Source organism: Salvelinus namaycush, unplaced genomic scaffold (assembly GCF_016432855.1).
Source record: "Salvelinus namaycush isolate Seneca unplaced genomic scaffold, SaNama_1.0 Scaffold676, whole genome shotgun sequence".
Lineage (NCBI taxonomy): Eukaryota > Metazoa > Chordata > Actinopteri > Salmoniformes > Salmonidae > Salvelinus > Salvelinus namaycush.
The window spans coordinates 57,501-81,262 of NW_024061393.1; the positions used below are offsets into that span (position 1 = coordinate 57,501).

The 23,762-nt window shown below is 43.3% G+C and overlaps 1 protein-coding gene across 1 annotated transcript in view; it reads right to left on the reverse strand.

Moving 5' to 3' along the window:
• Window positions 1–23,762, reverse strand: part of LOC120042406 (ras-related protein Rab-10) — a 51,667-nt gene that overhangs the window by 2,678 nt on the left and 25,227 nt on the right. Inside the window, exon 4 of the mRNA XM_038987240.1 lies at window positions 15,383–15,472. Coding sequence (XP_038843168.1) covers window positions 15,383–15,472 — 90 coding nt within the window. The remainder of the gene's footprint in view (window positions 1–15,382; window positions 15,473–23,762) is intronic.

The following is a 23,762-nucleotide window of genomic DNA, read 5'->3' on the forward strand; positions in this document are numbered from 1 at the left end:
GAGAGGGGGCGAGAGAGAGGGGGCGAGAGAGAGGGGGCGAGAGAGAAGGGGCGAGAGAGAGGGGCGAGAGATGAAAGGAAAATATTAGAGGGTTGGTCCCAAAATAAGGCAGGTCTCCTGTGAGACAGGAATCAGGTTTCCTTACAACCTTTAACTGTGTGTGTGTTCTTGTATTGCACAAGCTCAAGCTAGAGTAATTCACGCCACAGCGTGTATGTATGCATGTGTATACACAGTACCAGTCAAAAGTTGACACACTTACTCATTCCAGGGTTTTACATTGTAGAATAATAGTGACGACATCAAAACTATGAAATAACACACATGGAATCATGTAGTAAACAAACGTGTTAAACAAACCTAAATATATATTAGAAATTTTGAAAGTAGCCACCCTTTGCCTTGACATCTTTGTATACTCTTGGCACGCTCTCAACCAGCTTCATGAGGTAGTCACCTGGAATGCATTTCAATTAACTGGTGTGACTTGTTAAAAGTTATTTTGTGGAATTTATTTCCTTCTTAATATGTTTTTCAGTTGTGTTGTGACAAGGTAGGGGGGGTATACAAAAGATATGGAGTTGGTCTCAGACCAAGAACAGCTCAATTAAGCAAAGAGAAATGACAGTCCATCATTACTTCAAGACATGACGGTAAGTCAACCTGGAAAATTTCAAGAACTTTGAAAGTTTCTTCGAATGCAGTTGCAAAACCCAAGCGCTACGCTTAAAAACTGGCTCTCGTGAAGATCGTCACAGGGAAGGAAGACCCAGAGTTATCTCTGTTGCAGAGGATAAGTTCATTAGAGTTACCAGCCTCAGAAATCGTAGCCCAAATAAATGCTTCACAGACTTCAAGTACATTTTTTTTTTTTTAAATTTTAGTCATTTAGCAGACGCTCTTATCCAGAGCGACTTACAGTAGAGTGCATACATTTTACATACTGAGACAAGGATATCCCTACCGGCCAAACCCTCCCTAACCCGGACGACGCCACCCGGGAGGCACAAGTAACAGACAAATCTCAACATCAACTGTTCAGAAGAGACTGTGTGAATCAGGCTTTCATGGTCGAATTGCTGCAAAGAAACCACTACAAAATGATACCAATGAGACTTGCTTGGGCCAAGAAACACGAGCAGTGGACATTAGATTGGTGGAAATCTGTCTTTTGGTCTGATGAGTCCAAATGTGAGATTTTTGGTTCCAACCGCCGTGTCTTTGTGAGACGCAGATTAGGTGAACAGATGATCTCTGCATGTGTGGTTCCCACCGTGAAGCATGGAGGTGGTGGTGTGATGGTGGTTTGCTGGTGACACTGTCAATTTATTTAGAATTCAAGGCACACATAACCAGCATGGCTACCACAGCATTCTGAGGCGACACGCCATCCCATCTGGTTTGCGCTTAGTGGGACTATCATTTGTTTTTCAACAGGACATGACCCAACACACCTCCAGGCTGTGTAAGGGCAATTTGACCAAGAAGGATAGTGATGGAGTGCTGCATCAGATGACCTGGCCTCCACAATCATCCGACCTCAACCCAATTGAGATGGTTTGGGATGACTTGGACCGCAGAGTGAAGGAAAAGCAGCCAACAAGTGCTCAGCATATGTGGGAACTCCTTCAAGAGGGTTGGAAAAGCATTCAAGGTGAAGCTGGTTGAGAGAATACCAAGAGTGTGCAAAGCTGTCATCAAGGCTAAGGGTGGCTACTTTGAAGAATCTATTTTGGTTTGGTTAACACTTTTTTTGGTTACTACATTATTCCATAGTTTGTGTCTTCACTATTATTCTACAATGTAGAAAAAATAAAGAAAAACCCTTGAATGAGTAGGTGTGTCCTTTTGAATGTACAGTATACAGTGCATTGGGAAAGTACTCAGATCCCTTCACTTTTTACACATTTTGTTACGTTACAGCGTTATTCTAAAAGTGATTATTGTCTTTATTCCTCAATCTACACACAATATCCCATTATAAAGCAAAATCCGGTTTTTAGAAATGTTAGCTAATTTATTAAAAATAAACTGAAATATTACATTTACATAAGTATTCAGACCCTTTACTTTGTTGAAGCACCAGCGATTACAGCATCAAGTCTTCTTGGGTATGACGCTACAAGCTTGGCACACCTGTATTTGGGGAGATTCTCCCATTCTTCTCTGCAGATCCTCTCAAGCTCTGTCAGGTTGGATGGGTAGCGTCGCTGCACAGCTATTTTCAGGTCTCTCCGGAGATGGCGATCGGGTTCAAGTCCGGGCTCTGGCTGGGCCACTTAAGGACATTCAGAGACTTGTCCCGAAGCCACTCCTGTGCTGTCTTGGTTGTGTACTTAGGGTCGTTGTCCTGTTGGAAGGTGAACCTTCACCCCAGTCTGAGGTTTGGAGCAGGTTTTCATCAAGGATCTCTACTTTGCTGCGTTCATCTTTCTCTCCATCCTGACTAGTCTCTCAGTCCCTGCCGCTGAAAAACATCCCCACAGCATGCTGCTGCCACCACCATGCTTCCCCCGGATTGTGAGAGGTTTCCTCCAGAGATGACGCTTGGCATTCAAACCAAAGAGTTGAATCTTGGTTTCATCAGCCCAGAGAAACTTGTTTCTGAGAGTCCTTTAGGTCCCTTTTGGCAAACTCCAAGCAGGCTGTCATGTGCCTTATACTGAGGAGTGCCTACAGTCTGGCCACTCTACCATGAAGGACTGATTAGTGGAGTGCTGCTGAGATGGGAGAACCTACCAGAAGGACAACCATCTCCACAGAGGAACTCTCCCTGACCAAGGCCCTTCTCCCCAGATTGCTCAGATTGGCCGCCCGGCCAGTCTTAGTGGTTCCAAACTTCTTCCATTTAAGAATGATTGGGACCTTCAACGCTGCAGAAATATTTTGGTACTCTTCCTCAGATCTGTGCCTGTCTCAGAGCCCTTCGGACGATTATCTCCACCTCAAGGCTTGGTTTTCTCTCTGACATGCACTGTCAACTGTGGGACCTTATATAGACATGTGTGTGTCTTTACAAATCATGTCCAATAAATTGAATTTACCACAGGTGGACTCCAATCAAGTTGTAGAAACATCAAGTATGATCAATGGAAACAGGATGCACCTGAGCTCAATTTCGAGTCTCATAGCAAAGGGTCTGAATACTTATGTAAATTAGGAATGCTTTTATTTGTAACACATTTGCAAACATTTCTAAAAACCTTATTTTGCTTTGTCATTATGCGGTATTGTGTGTAGATGGGAAAAAAATAATTCAATCAATTTTAGAATAAGGCTGTAATTTAATGTGGAAAAAGTCATGGGATCTGAATAGTTTCTGAATGCTGACAGACACAGCAAACCTTCTTGCCACAGCTCGCATTGATGTGCCATCCTGGATGAACTGCACTACCTGAGCCACTTGTGTGGGTTGTAGACTCCGTCTCATGCTACCACTAGAGTGAAAGCACCGCCAGCATTCAAAAGTGACCAAAACATCAGCCAGGAAGCATAGGAACTGAGAAGTGGTCTGTGGTCACCACCTGCAGAATCACTCCTTTTTTGGGGGTGTCTTGCTAATTGCCTATAATTTCCACCTTTTGTCTATTCCATTTGCACAACAGCATGTGAAATTTATTGTCAATCAGTGTTGCTTCCTAAGTGGACAGTTTGATTTCACAGAAGTGTGATTGACTTGGAGTTACATTGTGTTGTTTAAGTGTTCCCTTTATTTTTTTGAGCAGTGTATATTCCCCATGTTATTGATCATCTTTAGAGACAGAGCATTTTAGAGGAACACAAACATATTTCTGGGGCTATTGATTAAAAACACCTGCCATTTGTAATTCTCAACTGGTCATTGAAGCTTGAAAACGGAAGGCAGGGTCCATCAGCGCGTCACACCACTTTGCAACGCGCTGGAGACACATTTTGAAAACATGTAGTTAATTAAACATATGGCTTAAATTGTGAGGAACCTGAGCGTTTTACTACATTTGAGGCAAGTTTTACCTTCAAAGTAGCCTACGCAAAATCACACCATATCCGGCGCCTATTGTTCTATATAGACTTCCATATGTCATTGAAACCAATAGTCTAATGTTTTATAAAGACTTCCATATGTCATTGAAACCAATAGTCTAATGTTTTATAAAGACTTCCATATGTCATTGAAACCAATAGTCTATTGTTTTATACAGACTTCCATATGTCATTGAAACCAATAGTCTAATGTTTTATACAGACTTCCATATGTCATTGAAACCAATAGTCTAATGTTTTATACAGACTTCCATATGTCATTGAAACCAATAGTCTAATGTTTTATACAGACTTCCATATGTCATTGAAACCAATAGTCTAATGTTTTATACAGACTTCCATATGTCATTAAAACCAATAGTCTGTTTTATACAGACTTCCATATGTCATTGAAACCAATAGTCTATGGTTTTATAAAGACTTCCATATGTCATTGAAACCAATAGCCTAATGTGTTATACAGACTTCCATATGTCATTGAAACCAATAGTCTAATGTTTTATACAGACTTCCATATGTCATTGAAACCAATAGCCTAATGTTTTATAAAGACTTCCATATGTCATTGAAACCAATAGCCTATTGTTTTATACAGACTTCCATATGTCATTGAAACCAATAGCCTAATGTTTTATATAGACTTCCATATGTCATTGAAACCAATAGTCTAATGTTTTATACAGACTTCCATATGTCATTGAAACCAATAGCCTAATGTTTTATAAAGACTTCCATATGTCATTGAAACCAATAGCCTATTGTTTTATACAGACTTCCATATGTCATTGAAACCAATAGCCTAATGTTTTATATAGACTTCCATATGTCATTGAAACCAATAGTCTAATGTTTTATACAGACTTCCATATGTCATTGAAACCAATAGCCTAATGTTTTATAAAGACTTCCATATGTCATTGAAACCAATAGCCTATTGTTTTATACAGACTTCCATATGTCATTGAAACCAATAGCCTAATGTTTTATATAGACTTCCATATGTCATTGAAACCAATAGTCTATGGTTTTATACAGACTTCCATATGTCATTGAAACCAGTAGTCAATTTACTCTCACGTTCTATTGGTTTTCAACTTTGTTTCATTGTCTGGAAGCCAGATGCACAATCGTGTATAGCCTACTGTACATTGCTGCACTAATAATGTGAAGAAATAATACTTGATCAACATTTTAAGCTAAAAGTTCTGATCTGTTGCATCAGACTCATTGCTTTGTTAAGTTATTTTACGTAGCCTAGGCCTATTGGTTGTATGAATTTGGGATCTACTGTCCCAGTGTGTTTGGAATAGACGAGCCAACCAATAGAACAACTTCCCTACTATGGGGACAGTAGATTGACATAGCCTTATGGATGTGCCACCTACAAGCCTAGGGGAAGCTTTCCCTTAGTAAATGTAATTAAATTGCCAAAAAGATATTGACTAATAAGCCTACTCCTATCTACACAAAAATTAAATTCTTGAAGTGGAAGGCAGCGCTCTGCAAATACCAAATGATTGTTGAGTTGAAAGTGTCAGTGAAAAGTAGAGGCCCAGTCAGGCATGTCACAATATTTAAAAATTACAGGAAACATAGTTTGGAAAGAAAATGGTTATTGCTGTAAAGGAGACAATGAAAATACTCTAACCTGTTATTTAGTCGAGCTAACAACAGTAGGCCTATTGCCCATCTTATTGGCACCAGCGGAGAACTTTCTCAACTGGCCTACCTGGTTAAATAAAGGTGAAATAAATATTGGCACCAGTGGAGAGCATCGGCCATATCCCCGGTGAGGGCGCACTGTGCATGTGGCCGACCGGCTCGATTCAGTTTTATGTAGCAAAATGTGAAATGGTGTTTATTTATTTTTACATTGGATGAAAGTAGAGACTAAGAGCTAGAAAATGTTATGTCATACTATATAGTTGAGGAACAACGGGAAAGTCATTCTGCTTTGAAAGTTGATAAAGTCGTAACCTCACTTTTGAGAAAATGGCCCTTGAATGTTTTGGGACTTACTGGAGAGCTCTTCTTTGTCTACACCGATTCAGTCTCGCTCACACACTCTTAAGCTTTAGCCCCACCCATCTCTTTAAGGATTCACACGATTCACTAAAGGCTGGTTTATACCACGGGTGTTTAATTTAATCTGGAGTGCCAGAGTGTGCTCTGGGCTTTCGTATACGCAGAGCGTTGTCAGATAGGCCTTTCGTATACGCAGAGCGTTGTCAGATAGGCCGGCCTTTCGTAAATTCAGAGTGTTTCACTCTGGGAGCGTTCAGACGCTTTGGATGAAAAGTAGGGTTGATCCGAGCGTTATGACGTAACAGCAGTCAAGCACGCAAAGCTAACTGGGTAACGTTGGCTAGCTTACTAGCTACTTCCAGACACAAATGCGAGAACAGCTCACTCTGACCATGTTACTCCCCCTAGTAGAGCTGGTTAGCCTGTTTTCATGTTATCCAGAGCGATGGTGATTGTAACTGTGCTGCTGGCAACAATTTAGTTACGCTTTTTTGCCAACGTTTACTGACACCGGCCATATTCAAAGGGTTTTGAGCGTTCGTAAATTCGTCAGTTATTCTGAATTTACCAGCTACGTCTATCGGCAGTTGTCAGAGTGACAAACATTCTATTGAAATAGTTACTAGCATATTGGAGTCTTTTGAATAGACATGTAGCTAGCTAAACAATGAACCACAATCCCAACTCATAATGTTACTACCCTGCATGAATCTGCAGGTAGCTAACCAAACAGGTTCAATGTTAGCTAGCGAACATGAGATATTAGGTTATAACTAGCAATGTAAATGGCTCTGAGATAAAAAATAATATTACATCATACATGTAACATTAGCTAGCTAGCCAGCCAGCTAACATTAAATAGCTAGCTAACAGTACACTAACTTGAAATGAAAACTACTTTGATAAAATATTGAAATGTGTAATATCTGAAAATGTAGCTAGCTAGACTCTCTTACCCGTATGAATGGATGCTTCTCCCTCTCTGGATGTCATGGTTGCCTGAGATTGAAGATGTATAGAACACCCCGGATTACAACAGCCTGTGCTGTCTCTTTGACTCCACGCCAGAACCTTCTCCTTAGCCATCATATTCTAATCCCACTGATTTCAAAACTCGGTCCTCCAGGAAGTGGAGAGCAACACTGATGCAGTTCTACTACGTGATGTTATAGACAGGATTACCTAGACACTGACCAGCTCATATTATAGAGAGGATTACCTGGACATACTGACCAGCTCATATTATAGACAGGATTACCTGGACATACTGAGCAGCTCATATTATAGACAGGATTACCTGGACACACTGACCAGCTCATATTATAGACAGGATTACCTGGACATACTGACCAGCTCATGTTATAGACAGGATTACCTGGACATACTGACCAGCTCATATTATAGACAGGATTACCTGGACATACTGACCAGCTCATATTATAGACAGGATTACCTGGACATACTGACCAGCTCATGTTATAGACAGGATTACCTAGACACACTGACCAGCTCATATTATAGACAGGATTACCTGGACACACTGACCAGCTCATATTATAGACAGGATTACCTGGACATACTGACCAGCTCATGTTATAGACAGGATTACCTGGACATACTGACCAGCTCATGTTATAGACAGGATTACCTGGACATACTGACCAGCTCATATTATAGACAGGATTACCTGGACATACTGACCAGCTCATGTTATAGACAGGATTACCTAGACACACTGACCAGCTCATATTATAGACAGGATTACCTGGACACACTGACCAGCTCATATTATAGACAGGATTACCTGGACATACTGACCAGCTCATGTTATAGACAGGATTACCTGGACATACTGACCAGCTCATGTTATAGACAGGATTACCTGGACATACTGACCAGCTCATATTATAGACAGGATTACCTGGACATACTGACCAGCTCATATTATAGAGAGGATTACCTAGACACACTGACCAGCTCATATTATAGAGAGGATTACCTGGACACACTGACCAGCTCATATTATGGACAGGATTACCTGGACACACTGACCAGCTCATATTATAGACAGGATTACCTGGACACACTGACCAGCTCATATTATAGACAGGATTACCTGGACACACTGACCAGCTCATATTACAGACAGGATTACCTGGACACACTGACCAGCTCATATTATAGACAGGATTACCTGGACACACTGACCAGCTCATATTATAGACAGGATTACCTGGACACACTGACCAGCTCATATTATAGACAGGATTACCTAGACACACTGACCAGCTCATATTATAGACAGGATTACCTGGACACACTGACCAGCTCATATTATAGAGAGGATTACCTGGACACACTGACCAGCTCATATTATAGAGAGGATTACCTGGACACACTGACCAGCTCATGTTACGGACAGGATTACCTGGACACACTGACCAGCTCATATTACAGACAGGATTACCTAGACATACTGACCAGCTCATATTATAGAGAGGATTACCTAGACATACTGACCAGCTCATATTATAGAGAGGATTACCTAGACATACTGACCAGCTCATATTATAGACAGGATTACCTGGACATACTGACCAGCTCATATTATGGACAGGATTACCTAGACACACTGAGCAGCTCATATTATAGACAGGATTACCTGGACACACTGACCAGCTCATATTATAGACAGGATTACCTAGACACACTGACCAGCTCATATTATAGACAGGATTACCTGGACATACTGACCAGCTCATGTTATAGACAGGATTACCTGGACATACTGACCAGCTCATATTATAGACAGGATTACCTGGACATACTGACCAGCTCATATTATAGACAGGATTACCTAGACACACTGACCAGCTCATATTATAGAGAGGATTACCTGGACACACTGACCAGCTCATATTATGGACAGGATTACCTGGACACACTGACCAGCTCATATTATAGACAGGATTACCTGGACACACTGACCAGCTCATATTATAGACAGGATTACCTGGACACACTGACCAGCTCATATTACAGACAGGATTACCTGGACACACTGACCAGCTCATATTATAGACAGGATTACCTGGACACACTGACCAGCTCATATTATAGACAGGATTACCTGGACACACTGACCAGCTCATATTATAGACAGGATTACCTAGACACACTGACCAGCTCATATTATAGACAGGATTACCTGGACACACTGACCAGCTCATATTATAGAGAGGATTACCTGGACACACTGACCAGCTCATATTATAGAGAGGATTACCTGGACACACTGACCAGCTCATGTTACGGACAGGATTACCTGGACACACTGACCAGCTCATATTACAGACAGGATTACCTAGACATACTGACCAGCTCATATTATAGAGAGGATTACCTAGACATACTGACCAGCTCATATTATAGAGAGGATTACCTAGACATACTGACCAGCTCATATTATAGACAGGATTACCTGGACATACTGACCAGCTCATATTATGGACAGGATTACCTAGACACACTGAGCAGCTCATATTATAGACAGGATTACCTGGACACACTGACCAGCTCATATTATAGACAGGATTACCTAGACACACTGACCAGCTCATATTATAGACAGGATTACCTGGACACACTGACCAGCTCATATTATAGAGAGGATTACCTGGACACACTGACCAGCTCATATTATAGAGAGGATTACCTGGACACACTGACCAGCTCATGTTATGGACAGGATTACCTAGACACACTGAGCAGCTCATATTATAGACAGGATTACTTGGACACACTGACCAGCTCATATTATAGACAGGATTACCTAGACACACTGACCAGCTCATATTATAGACAGGATTACCTGGACACACTGACCAGCTCATATTATAGACAGGATTACCTGGACACACTGACCAGCTCATATTATAGACAGGATTACCTGGACACACTGACCAGCTCATATTATAGACAGGATTACCTGGACACACTGACCAGCTCATATTATAGACAGGATTACCTGGACACACTGACCAACTCATATTATGGACAGGATTACCTGGACACACTGACCAGCTCATATTATAGACAGGATTACCTGGACACACTGACCAGCTCATATTATAGACAGGATTACCTGGACACACTGACCAGCTCATATTATAGACAGGATTACCTGGACACACTGACCAGCTCATATTATAGACAGGATTACCTGGACACACTGACCAGCTCATATTGTGGACAGGATTACCTGGACACACTGACCAGCTCATATTATAGACAGGATTACCTGGACACACTGACCAGCTCATATTATAGACAGGATTACCTGGACACACTGACCAGCTCATATTACAGACAGGATTACCTGGACACACTGACCAGCTCATATTATAGACAGGATTACCTGGACACACTGAGCATCTCATATTATAGACAGGATTACCTGGACACACTGACCAGCTCATGTTATGGACAGGATTACCTAGACACACTGAGCAGCTCATATTATAGACAGGATTACCTGGACACACTGACCAGCTCATATTATAGACAGGATTACCTGGACATACTGACCAGCTCATATTATGGACAGGATTACCTGGACACACTGACCAGCTCATATTATAGACAGGATTACCTGGACACACTGACCAGCTCATATTATAGAGAGGATTACCTAGACACACTGACCAGCTCATATTATAGACAGGATTACCTGGACACACTGACCAGCTCATATTATAGAGAGGATTACCTGGACATACTGACCAGCTCATATTATAGACAGGATTACCTGGACACACTGACCAGCTCATATTATAGAGAGGATTACCTAGACACACTGACCAGCTCATATTATAGACAGGATTACCTGGACACACTGACCAGCTCATATTATGGACAGGATTACCTGGACACACTGACCAGCTCATATTATAGAGAGGATTACCTGGACACACTGACCAGCTCATGTTATGGACAGGATTACCTAGACACACTGAGCAGCTCATATTATAGACAGGATTACCTGGACACACTGACCAGCTCATATTATAGACAGGATTACCTAGACACACTGACCAGCTCATATTATAGACAGGATTACCTGGACACACTGACCAGCTCATATTATAGACAGGATTACCTACACATACTGACCAGCTCATGTTATAGACAGGATTACCTGGACACACTGACCAGCTCATATTACAGACAGGATTACCTGGACACACTGACCAGCTCATATTATAGACAGGATTACCTAGACACACTGACCAGCTCATATTATGGACAGGATTACCTGGACACACTGACCAGCTCATATTATGGACAGGATAACCTGGACACACTGACCAGCTCATATTATAGACAGGATTACCTGGACATACTGACCAGCTCATATTATAGACAGGATTACCTGGACACACTGACCAGCTCATATTATAGACAGGATTACCTGGACACACTGACCAGCTCATATTATAGACAGGATTACCTGGACACACTGACCAGCTCATATTATAGACAGGATTACCTGGACACACTGACCAGCTCATATTACAGACAGGATTACCTGGACACACTGACCAGCTCATATTATAGACAGGATTACCTGGACACACTGACCAGCTCATATTATAGACAGGATTACCTGGACATACTGACCAGCTCATATTATAGACAGGATTACCTGGACACACTGACCAGCTCATATTATAGACAGGATTACCTGGACACACTGACCAGCTCATATTATAGACAGGATTACCTGGACACACTGACCAGCTCATATTATAGACAGGATTACCTGGACACACTGAGCAGCTCATATTATAGACAGGATTACCTGGACACACTGACCAGCTCATATTATAGACAGGATTACCTGGACATACTGACCAGCTCATATTACAGACAGGATTACCTGGACACACTGACCAGCTCATATTATAGACAGGATTACCTGGACACACTGAGCAGCTCATATTATAGACAGGATTACCTGGAGACACTGACCAGCTCATATTATAGACAAGATTACCTGGACACACTGACCAGCTCATATTATAGACAGGATTACCTGGACATACTGACCAGCTCATATTATAGACAGAAGCGTTCTATATGGCAGACCAATCCGAACTCATCTCTAGGCATGTCCAGCCAACTCATTATCTCAGCCAATCATGGCTAGCAGGAAGGTAGCTGACTTTTTCGGTGGCTAAACCAACTAGGCTTGTAGTTTAACAATTGTGTTCGTATTTACAGATGGCATACAAGTTTGTTATTAAAACACACAAAAGTTGACATGTTCCAGAAGCCATTTCTAGATAAAAACACAAAAAAACTATTTAAGTTAACGTTCAAATGTCTCTGTGAAATAGTGACGCACGACATCCACCTAGTTTCCTGAAACCAGTCATATTCACTCCATCACTGTTGAGTCAGTGACACTTAAACGTTTAGATGGACATCATATTAGATTAGTGTCTATCCTCATTGGTCTATTATATGGACAACATCATATTAGATTAGTGTCTATCCTTTACATTGGTCTATTATATGGACAACATCATATTAGATTAGTTTCTATCCTTTACATTGGTCTATTATATGGACAACATCATATTAGATTAGTTTCTATCCTTTACATTGGTCTATTATATGGACAACATCATATTAGATTAGTGTCTATCCTTTACATTGGTCTATTATATGGACAACATCATATTAGATTAGTGTCTATCCTTTACATTGGTCTATTATATGGACAACATCATATTAGATTAGTTTCTATCCTTTACATTGGTCTATTATATGGACAACATCATATTAGATTAGTGTCTATCCTTTACATTGGTCTATTATATGGACAACATCATATTAGATTAGTTTCTATCCTTTACATTGGTCTATTATATGGACAACATCATATTAGATTAGTGTCTATCCTTTACATTGGTCTATTATATGGACAACATCATATTAGATTAGTTTCTATCCTTTACATTGGTCTATTATATGGACAACATCATATTAGATTAGTGTATATCCTTCTCATTGGTCTATTATATGGACAACATCATGGTGTCTGTCCTTCTCATTGGTCTATTATATGGACAACATCATGGTGTCTGTCCTTCTCATTGGTCTATTATATGGACAACATCATATTAGATTAGTGTCTATCCTCATTGGTCTATTATATGGACAACATCATATTAGATTAGTGTCTATCCTCATTGGTCTATTATGTGGACAACATCATATTAGATTAGTGTCTCCCCTTCTCATTGGTCTATTATATGGACAACATCATGGTGTCTGTCCTTCTCATTGGTCTATTATATGGACAACATCATGGTGTCTCTCCTTCTCATTGGTCTATTATATGGACAACATCATGGTGTCTGTCCTTCTCATTGGTCTATTATATGGACAACATCATGGTGTCTCTCCTTCTCATTGGTCTATTATATGGACAACATCATGGTGTCTGTCCTTCTCATTGGTCTATTATATGGACAACATCATGGTGTCTCTCCTTCTCATTGGTCTATTATATGGACAACATAGTGTCTCTCCTCATTGGTCTATTATATGGACAACATCATATTAGATTAGTGTCTCTCCTCATTGGTCTATTATATGGACAACATCATATTAGATTAGTGTCTCTCCTCATTGGTCTATTATATGGACAACATCATAGTGTCTCTCCTTCTCATTGGTCTATTATATGGACAACATCATAGTGTCTCCTCATTGGTCTATTATATTGACAACATCATAGTGTCTCCTCATTGGTCTATTATATTGACAACATCATAGTGTCTCCTCATTGGTCTATTATATTGACAACATCATAGTGTCTCCTCATTGGTCTATTATATTGACAACATCATAGTGTCTCCCCTTCTCATTGGTCTATTATATGGACAACATCATATTAGATGTGTCTCCCCTTCTCATTGGTCTATTATATGGACAACATCATATTAGATTAGTGTCTCTCCTCATTGGTCTATTATATGGACAACATCATGGTGTCTCTCCTCCTCATTGGTCTATTATATGGACAACATCATGGTGTCTCTCCTCCTCATTGGTCTATTATATGGACAACATCATGGTGTCTCTCCTTCTCATTGGTCTATTATGTGGACAACATCATGGTGTCTCTCCTTCTCATTGGTCTATTATGTGGACATCCTAGTGTCTCTCATTGGTCTATTATGCGGACAACATAATATTATATTAGTGTCTCCCCTTCTCATTGGTCTATTTTGTGGACAACAAGATGACTATCCATTCTACTCATCACATTATGAATAGTAGTCTAGTCTGCAAATGTGATGATGCATGGAATGCTTTATTATAAACGTGCATTATTGTGATGTGGACAGGTATTCCAACATCTAACAGGTAGGGACAGGTATTAAATGTGGACAGGTATTCCAACATCTAACAGGTAGGGACAGGTATTCCAACATCTAACAGGTAGGGACAGGTATTAAATGTGGACAGGTATTCCAACATCTAACAGGTAGGGACAGGTATTAAATGTGGACAGGTATTCCAACATCTAACAGGTAGGGACAGGTATTAAATGTGGACAGGTATTCCAACATCTAACAGGTAGGGACAGGTATTAAATGTGGACAGGTATTCCAACATCTAACAGGTAGGGACAGGTATTAAATGTGGACAGGTATTCCAACATCTAACAGGTAGGGACAGGTATTAAATGTGGACAGGTATTCCAACATCTAACAGGTAGGGACAGGTATTAAATGTGGACAGGTATTCCAACATCTAACAGGTAGGGACAGGTATTAAATGTGGACAGGTATTCCAACATCTAACAGGTAGGGACAGGTGTTAAATGTGGACAGGTATTCCAACATCTAACAGGTAGGGACAGGTATTAAATGTGGACAGGTATTCCAACATCTAACAGGTAGGGACAGGTATTAAATGTGGACAGGTATTCCAACATCTAACAGGTAGGGACAGGTGTTAAATGTGGACAGGTATTCCAACATCTAACAGGTAGGGAGGGACAGGTATTAAATGTGGACAGGTATTCCAACATCTAACAGGTAGGGACAGGTATTAAATGTGGACAGGTATTCTAACAAACATCATTACATCCTCGACTTGCATGTTCTGTTCAGATGAATTACCATAACCTAAAGCACTGTGGGTGGACGCCCTAATCAGGTTATGGGCCCAAAGCATATGGGTCCTGTATGTTTCTCAAATGTCGGTCTATATGTCCATTGTCATAACGGAAACCCTGTCGTGTTGTGCGTCTCACCTGCTCTCCCTTGGCTTTTGGTACCACCCTCTTGTCCTCCATGTCACACTTGTTGCCTAGCAGCATTCTCTCCACGTCCTCGTTGGCATGCTGAAACACATATTACAGACTAACCCAACAGCTGTAGACCTTACCGTGAAATGCTTACTTACAAGCCCTGAACCAACAATGCAGTTAAGAAAATAGAGGTAAGAAAATATTTACTAAATAAACTAAAGCAAAACATAAAATAAACAAGGGGGGGGGGGGGTCAATGTAAATAGTTTGGGTGGCCATTTGATTAATTGTTCAGCAGTTTTATGGCTTGGGGGTAGAAGCTGTTAAGGAGCCTTTTGGACCTAGACTTGGCACTCCGGTACCGCTTTCCGTGCGGTAGTAGAGAGAACAGTCCATGACTTTGGTCTTAGACAATTTTTGGGGCCTTCCTCTGACACCGCCTAGTATATAGGACCTGGATGTCAGTAAGCATGGGCCCAGTGATGTACTGGGCAGTACTCACTACCCTCTGTAGAACCTTACGGTCAGATGCTGAGCAGTTGCCGTACCAGGCATTGATGCAACCAGATGCAGTCAGATGCTCTCGATGGTGCAGCTGTAGAACGTTTTCAGGATCCAGGGACCCATGCTAAATCTTTTCAGTCTCCTGAGGGGGAATAGGTTTTGTCGTGCCCTCTTCACGACTGTCTCGGTGTGTTTGGATCATGATAGCTTGTTGGGGATGTGGACACCAAGGAACTTGAAGCTCTCAACCTGCTCCACTGCAGCCCCGTCGATGAGAATGGGGGCCTGCTCGGCCCTCCTTTTCCTATAGTCCACAATCTTCTCTGTCTTGAACGCGTTGAGGGAGAGGCTGTTGTCCAGGCACCACACGACCAGGTCTCTGACCACCTCCCTATAGGCTCTCTCATCAATGTCGGTGATCAAGCCTACCACTATTGTGATTTCAGCAAACTAAAATTCAGTGTTGGAGTCGTGCTTGGCCACACAGTCATGAGTGAACAGGGAGTACAGGAGGGGACTGAGCACGCACCCCTGAGGGGCCCTCATGTAGAGGATCAGCGTGGCAGATGTGTTGTTACCTATCTTACCACCTGGGGGCGGCCTGTCAGGGAGTCCAGGATCCAGTTGCAGAGGGAGGTGTTTTTATTTATTTAACCTGTATTTAACTAGGCAAGTCCTTTAAGAACATTATTTACAATGAGCTCGGGATTCGATCAAGCAACTTTTCGGTTACTGGCAAAACGCTCTAACCACTAGGATACCTGGCGCCCTGTTTAGTCCCAGGGTCCTTAGTGATGATCTTTGTGGCACTTTGGTGTTGAACGCTGAGCTGTAGTCAATTTACAGCATTCTCACATAGGTGTTCCTTTTGTCCAGGTGGGAAAGGGCAGTGTGGAGTGCGATTGAGTCATCAGTGGATCTGTTGGGGCGGTATGCGATGATGGGCGAGCTTTGTATGCGTCTCTGTGTGTAGAGTAAAGGTGGTCTACAGTTTTTTTCAATCTGGTTGCACATGTGACATGCTGGTAGAAATGAGGTAAACCGGATTACAGTTTGCCTGCATTAAAGTCCCCGGCCACTAGGAGTGCCGCTTCTGGATGAGCGTTTTCTTGTTTGTTTATGGCCTTATACAGCTAGTTGAGTGCGGTCTTAGTACCAGCATCGTTTTGTGGTGGTATAAAGACGGCTATGAATAATATAGATGAAAACTCTTGGTAGATAGTGTGGTCTGCAGCTTATCATAAGGTACTCTACCTCAGGTGAGCAATACCTCGAGACTACCTTAACATTAGATATCACGCACCAGCTGTTACTGACAAATAGACACACACCCCCACCCCTCGTCTTACCAGACGTAGCTGTTCTGTCGATGCACGGAAAACCCAGCCAACTCTATATTATTCATGTCGTCGTTCAGCCACGACTCGGTGAAACATAACATATTACAGTTTTTAATGTCCCGTTGGTAGGATAGTCTCAAACGGAGCTCATCCAGTTTATTCTCCATGATTGCACGTTGGCCAATAGAACGGATGGTAGAGGCGGGTTACACACTCGCCGGCGAATTCTCACAAGGCACCCTGATCTCAGCCCCCTGAATTTTCTTCATGTGAATGACAAGGATTTGGGCCTTGTCTGGGAACAACATTATATCCTTCCTGTGACACTCAAAATAAAAAAATATTTGTCCAGTTTGAGGTGAGTAATTGCTGTTCTGATTTCCAGAAGCTCTTTTCGGTCATAAGAGATGGAGGCAGCAACATTCTGTACAAAATAAGTTACAAACAATGCGAAAACACACTAAATAGCACAGTTGGGTAGGAGACAGTAAAACGACAGCCATATACCTCTGGCGCCATTCAGATGACTGGTCTAACAAACCCCATCCTATTGCAGACCAACCCCAACCCATCCTATTAGACTAACCAATCCCAACCCATCCTATTAGACTAACCAACCCCAACCCCATCCTATTGCAGACTAACCCCAACCCATCCTATTGCAGACCAACCCCAACCCATCCTATTGCAGACCAACCCCAACCCATCCTATTGCAGACCAACCCCAACCCATCCTATTGCAGACCAACCCCAACCCATCCTATTGCAGACCAACCCCAACCCATCCTATTGCAGACCAACCCCAACCCATCCTATTAGACTAACCAACCCCAACCCATCCTATTAGACTAACCCCAACCCATCCTATTAGACTAACCAACCCCAACCCATCCTATTGCAGACCAACCCCAACCCATCCTATTAGACTAACCAACCCCAACCCATCCTATTAGACTAACCCCAACCCATCCTATTAGACTAACCAACCCCAACCCATCCTATTGCAGACTAACCAACCCCAATCCATCCTATTGCAGACCAACCCCAACCCATCCTATTGCAGACTAACCAACCCCAACCCATCCTATTAGACTAACCCCAACCCATCCTATTGCAGACTAACCAATCCCAACCCATCCTATTGCAGACTAACCAATCCCAACCCATCCTATTGCAGACTAACCAATCCCAACCCATCCTATTGCAGACTAACCAATCCCAACCCATCCTATTGCAGACTAACCAATCCCAACCCATCCTATTGCAGACTAACCAATCCCAACCCATCCTATTGCAGACTAACCAACCCCAACCCATCCTATTACAGACTAACCAACCCCAACCCATCCTATTGCAGACTAACCAATCCCAATCCATCCTAATACAGACTAACCAACCCCAACCCATCCTATTGCAGACTAACCAACCCCAACCCATCCTATTACAGACTAACCAATCCCAATCCATCCTAATACAGACTAACCAATCCCAATCCATCCTAATACAGACTAACCAACCCCAACCCATCCTATTGCAGACTAACCAACCCCAATCCATCCTAATACAGACTAACCAACCCCAATCCATCCTAATACAGACTAACCAACCCCAACCCATCCTATTGCAGACTAACCAACCCCAACCCATCCTATTACAGACTAACCAATCCCAATCCATCCTAATACAGACTAACCAATCCCAATCCATCCTAATACAGACTAACCAACCCCAACCCATCCTATTGCAGACTAACCAACCCCAATCCATCCTAATACAGACTAACCAACCCCAACCCATCCTATTGCAGACTAACCAACCCCAACCCATCCTATTGCAGACTAACCAATCCCAATCCATCCTAATACAGACTAACAAACCCCAACCCATCCTATTGCAGACTAACCAATCCCAACCCATCCCATTACAGACTAACAAACCCCAACCCATCCTATTGCAGACTAACAAACCCCAACCCATCCTATTGCAGACTAACCAATCCCAACCCATCCTATTGCAGACTAACCAATCCCAACCCATCCTATTGCAGACTAACCAATCCCAACCCATCCTATTACAGACTAACCAATCCCAACCCATCCTATTACAGACTAACCAACCCCATCCTATGACAGACTAACCCCATCCCATTACAGACTAACCAATCCCAACCCATCCTATTGCAGACTAACCAATCCCAACCCATCCTATTGCAGACTAACCAATCCCAACCCATCCTATTGCAGACTAACCAATCCCAACCCATCCTATTGCAGACTAACCAATCCCAACCCATCCTATTACAGACTAACCAACCCCATCCTATGACAGACTAACCCCATCCCATTACAGACTAACCAATCCCAACCCATCCTATTGCAGACTAACCAATCCCAACCCATCCTATTGCAGACTAACCAATCCCAACCCATCCTATTGCAGACTAACCAATCCCAACCCATCCTATTGCAGACTAACCAATCCCAACCCATCCTATTGCAGACTAACCAATCCCAACCCATCCTATTGCAGACTAACCAATCCCAACCCATCCTATGACAGACTAACCAACCCCATCCTATGACAGACTAACCCCATCCCATTACAGACTAACCAATCCCAACCCATCCTATTGCAGACTAACCAATCCCAACCCATCCTATTGCAGACTAACCAATCCCAACCCATCCCATTGCAGACTAACCAATCCCAATCCATCCTATTAGACTAACCCCAACCTATTACAGAATAACCAATCCCAACCCATCCTATTGCAGACTAACCAATCCCAATCCATCCTATTGCAGACTAACCAATCCCAACCCATCCTATTGCAGACTAACCAATCCCAATCCATCCTATTACAGACTAACTAACCCCAATCCATCCTATTACAGACTAACTAACCCCATCCCATTACAGACTAACCCCAACCCCATCCCATTACAGACTAACCCCAACCCCATCCTATTACAGACTAACCAACCCCATCCTATGACAGACTAACCCCATCCCATTACAGACTAACCCCATCCCATCCTATGACAGACTAACCCCATCCCATGACAGACTAACCCCATCCCATGACAGACTAACCCCATCCCATGACAGACTAACCCCATCCCATGACAGACTAACCCCATCCCATTACAGACTAACCCCAACCCCATCCTATTACAGACTAACCCCAACCCCATCCTATTACAGACTAACCAACCCCATCCTATTACAGACTAACCAACCCCATCCTATGACAGACTAACCAACCCCATCCTATGACAGACTAACCCCATCCCATTACAGACTAACCCCATCCCATTACAGACTAACCAACCCCATCCCATTACAGACTAACCAACCCCATCCCATGACAGACTAACCAACCCCATCCCATGACAGACTAACCAACCCCATCCCATGACAGACTAACCAACCCCATCCCATGACAGACTAACCAACCCCATCCTATGACAGACCAACCCCATCCCATGACAGACTAACCAACCCCATCCCATGACAGACTAACCAACCCCATCCCATGACAGACTAACCAACCCCATCCCATGACAGACTAACCAACCCCATCCTATTACAGACTAACTAACCCCATCCTATTACAGACTAACTAACCCCATCCTATTACAGACTAACTAACCCCATCCTATGACAGCCTAACTAACCCCATCCTATGACAGCCTAACTAACCCCATCCCATGACAGCCTAACTAACCCCATCCCATGACAGACTAACCCCATCCCATGACAGACTAACCCCATCCCATGACAGACTAACCCCATCCCATGACAGCCTAACCCCATCCCATGACAGCCTAACCCCATCCCATGACAGCCTAACCCCATCCCATGACAGCCTAACCCCATCCCATGACAGACTAACCCCATCCCATGACAGACTAACCCCATCCCATGACAGACTAACCCCATCCCATGACAGACTAACCCCATCCCATGACAGACTAACCCCATCCCATGACAGACTAACCCCATCCCATGACAGACTAACCCCATCCCATGACAGACTAACCCCATCCCATGACAGACTAACCCCATCCTATGACAGACTAACCCCATCCTATGACAGACTAACCCCATCCCAGTACAGACTAACCCCATCCCAGTACAGACTAACCCCATCCTATGACAGACTAACCCCATCCTATGACAGACTAACCCCATCCTATGACAGACTAACCCCATCCTATGACAGACTAACCCCATCCTATGACAGACTAACCCCATCCTATGACAGACTAACTAACCCCATCCTATGACAGACTAACTAACCCCATCCTATGACAGACTAACTAACCCCATCCTATGACAGACTAACTAACCCCATCCTATGACAGACTAACTAACCCCATCCTATGACAGACTAACTAACCCCATCCTATGACAGACTAACTAACCCCATCCTATGACAGACTAACTAACCCCATCCTTTGACAGACTAACCCCATCCTTTGACAGACTAACCCCATCCTATGACAGACTAACCCCATCCTATGACAGACTAACCCCATCCTATGACAGACTAACCCCATCCCATGACAGACTAACCCCATCCCATGACAGACTAACCCCATCCCATGACAGACTAACCCCATCCCATGACAGACTAACCCCATCCCATGACAGACTAACCCCATCCCATGACAGACTAACCCCATCCCATGACAGACTAACCCCATCCCATGACAGACTAACCCCATCCTATGACAGACTAACCCCATCCTATTAGACTAACCCCATCCCATGACAGACTAACCCCATCCCATGACAGACTAACCCCATCCCATGACAGACTAACCCCATCCCATGACAGACTAACCCCATCCCATGACAGACTAACCCCATCCCATGACAGACTAACCCCATCCTATGACAGACTAACCCCATCCTATGACAGACTAACCCCATCCTATGACAGACTAACCCCATCCTATGACAGACTAACCCCATCCTATGACAGACTAACCCCATCCTATGACAGACTAACCCCATCCCATTACAGACTAACCCCATCCCATGACAGACTAACCCCATCCCATGACAGACTAACCCCATCCCATGACAGACTAACCCCATCCTATGACAGACTAACCCCATCCCATGACAGACTAACCCCATCCCATGACAGACTAACCCCATCCCATGACAGACTAACCCCATCCCATGACAGACTAACCCCATCCTATGACAGACTAACCCCATCCTATGACAGACTAACCCCATCCCATGACAGACTAACCCCATCCCATGACAGACTAACCCCATCCCATGACAGACTAACCCCATCCCATGACAGACTAACCCCATCCCATGACAGACTAACCCCATCCTATGACAGACTAACCCCATCCTATGACAGACTAACCCCATCCCATTAGAGACTAACCCCATCCCATTAGAGACTAACCCCATCCTATGACAGACTAACCCCATCCTATGACAGACTAACCCCATCCCATGACAGACTAACCCCATCCCATGACAGACTAACCCCATCCCATGACAGACTAACCCCATCCCATGACAGACTAACCCCATCCCATGACAGACTAACCCCATCCCATGACAGACTAACCCCATCCTATGACAGACTAACTAACCCCATCCTATGACAGACTAACTAACCCCATCCTATGACAGACTAACTAACCCCATCCTATGACAGACTAACTAACCCCATCCTATGACAGACTAACTAACCCCATCCTATGACAGACTAACTAACCCCATCCTATGACAGACTAACTAACCCCATCCTATGACAGACTAACTAACCCCATCCTTTGACAGACTAACTAACCCCATCCTTTGACAGACTAACCCCATCCTATGACAGACTAACCCCATCCTATGACAGACTAACCCCATCCTATGACAGACTAACCCCATCCCATGACAGACTAACCCCATCCCATGACAGACTAACCACATCCCATGACAGACTAACCCCATCCTATGACAGACTAACCCCATCCCATGACAGACTAACCCCATCCCATGACAGACTAACCCCATCCCATGACAGACTAACCCCATCCTATTAGACTAACCCCATCCCATTACAGACTAACCCCATCCCATGACAGACTAACCCCATCCCATGACAGACTAACCCCATCCCATGACAGACTAACCCCATCCTATGACAGACTAACCCCATCCTATGACAGACTAACCCCATCCCATGACAGACTAACCCCATCCCATGACAGACTAACCCCATCCCATGACAGACTAACCCCATCCCATGACAGACTAACCCCATCCCATGACAGACTAACCCCATCCCATGACAGACTAACCCCATCCCATGACAGACTAACCCCATCCCATGACAGACTAACCCCATCCCATGACAGACTAACCCCATCCCATGACAGACTAACCCCATCCTATGACAGACTAACCCCATCCCATGACAGACTAACCCCATCCCATGACAGACTAACCCCATCCCATGACAGACTAACCCCATCCCATGACAGACTAACCCCATCCTATGACAGACT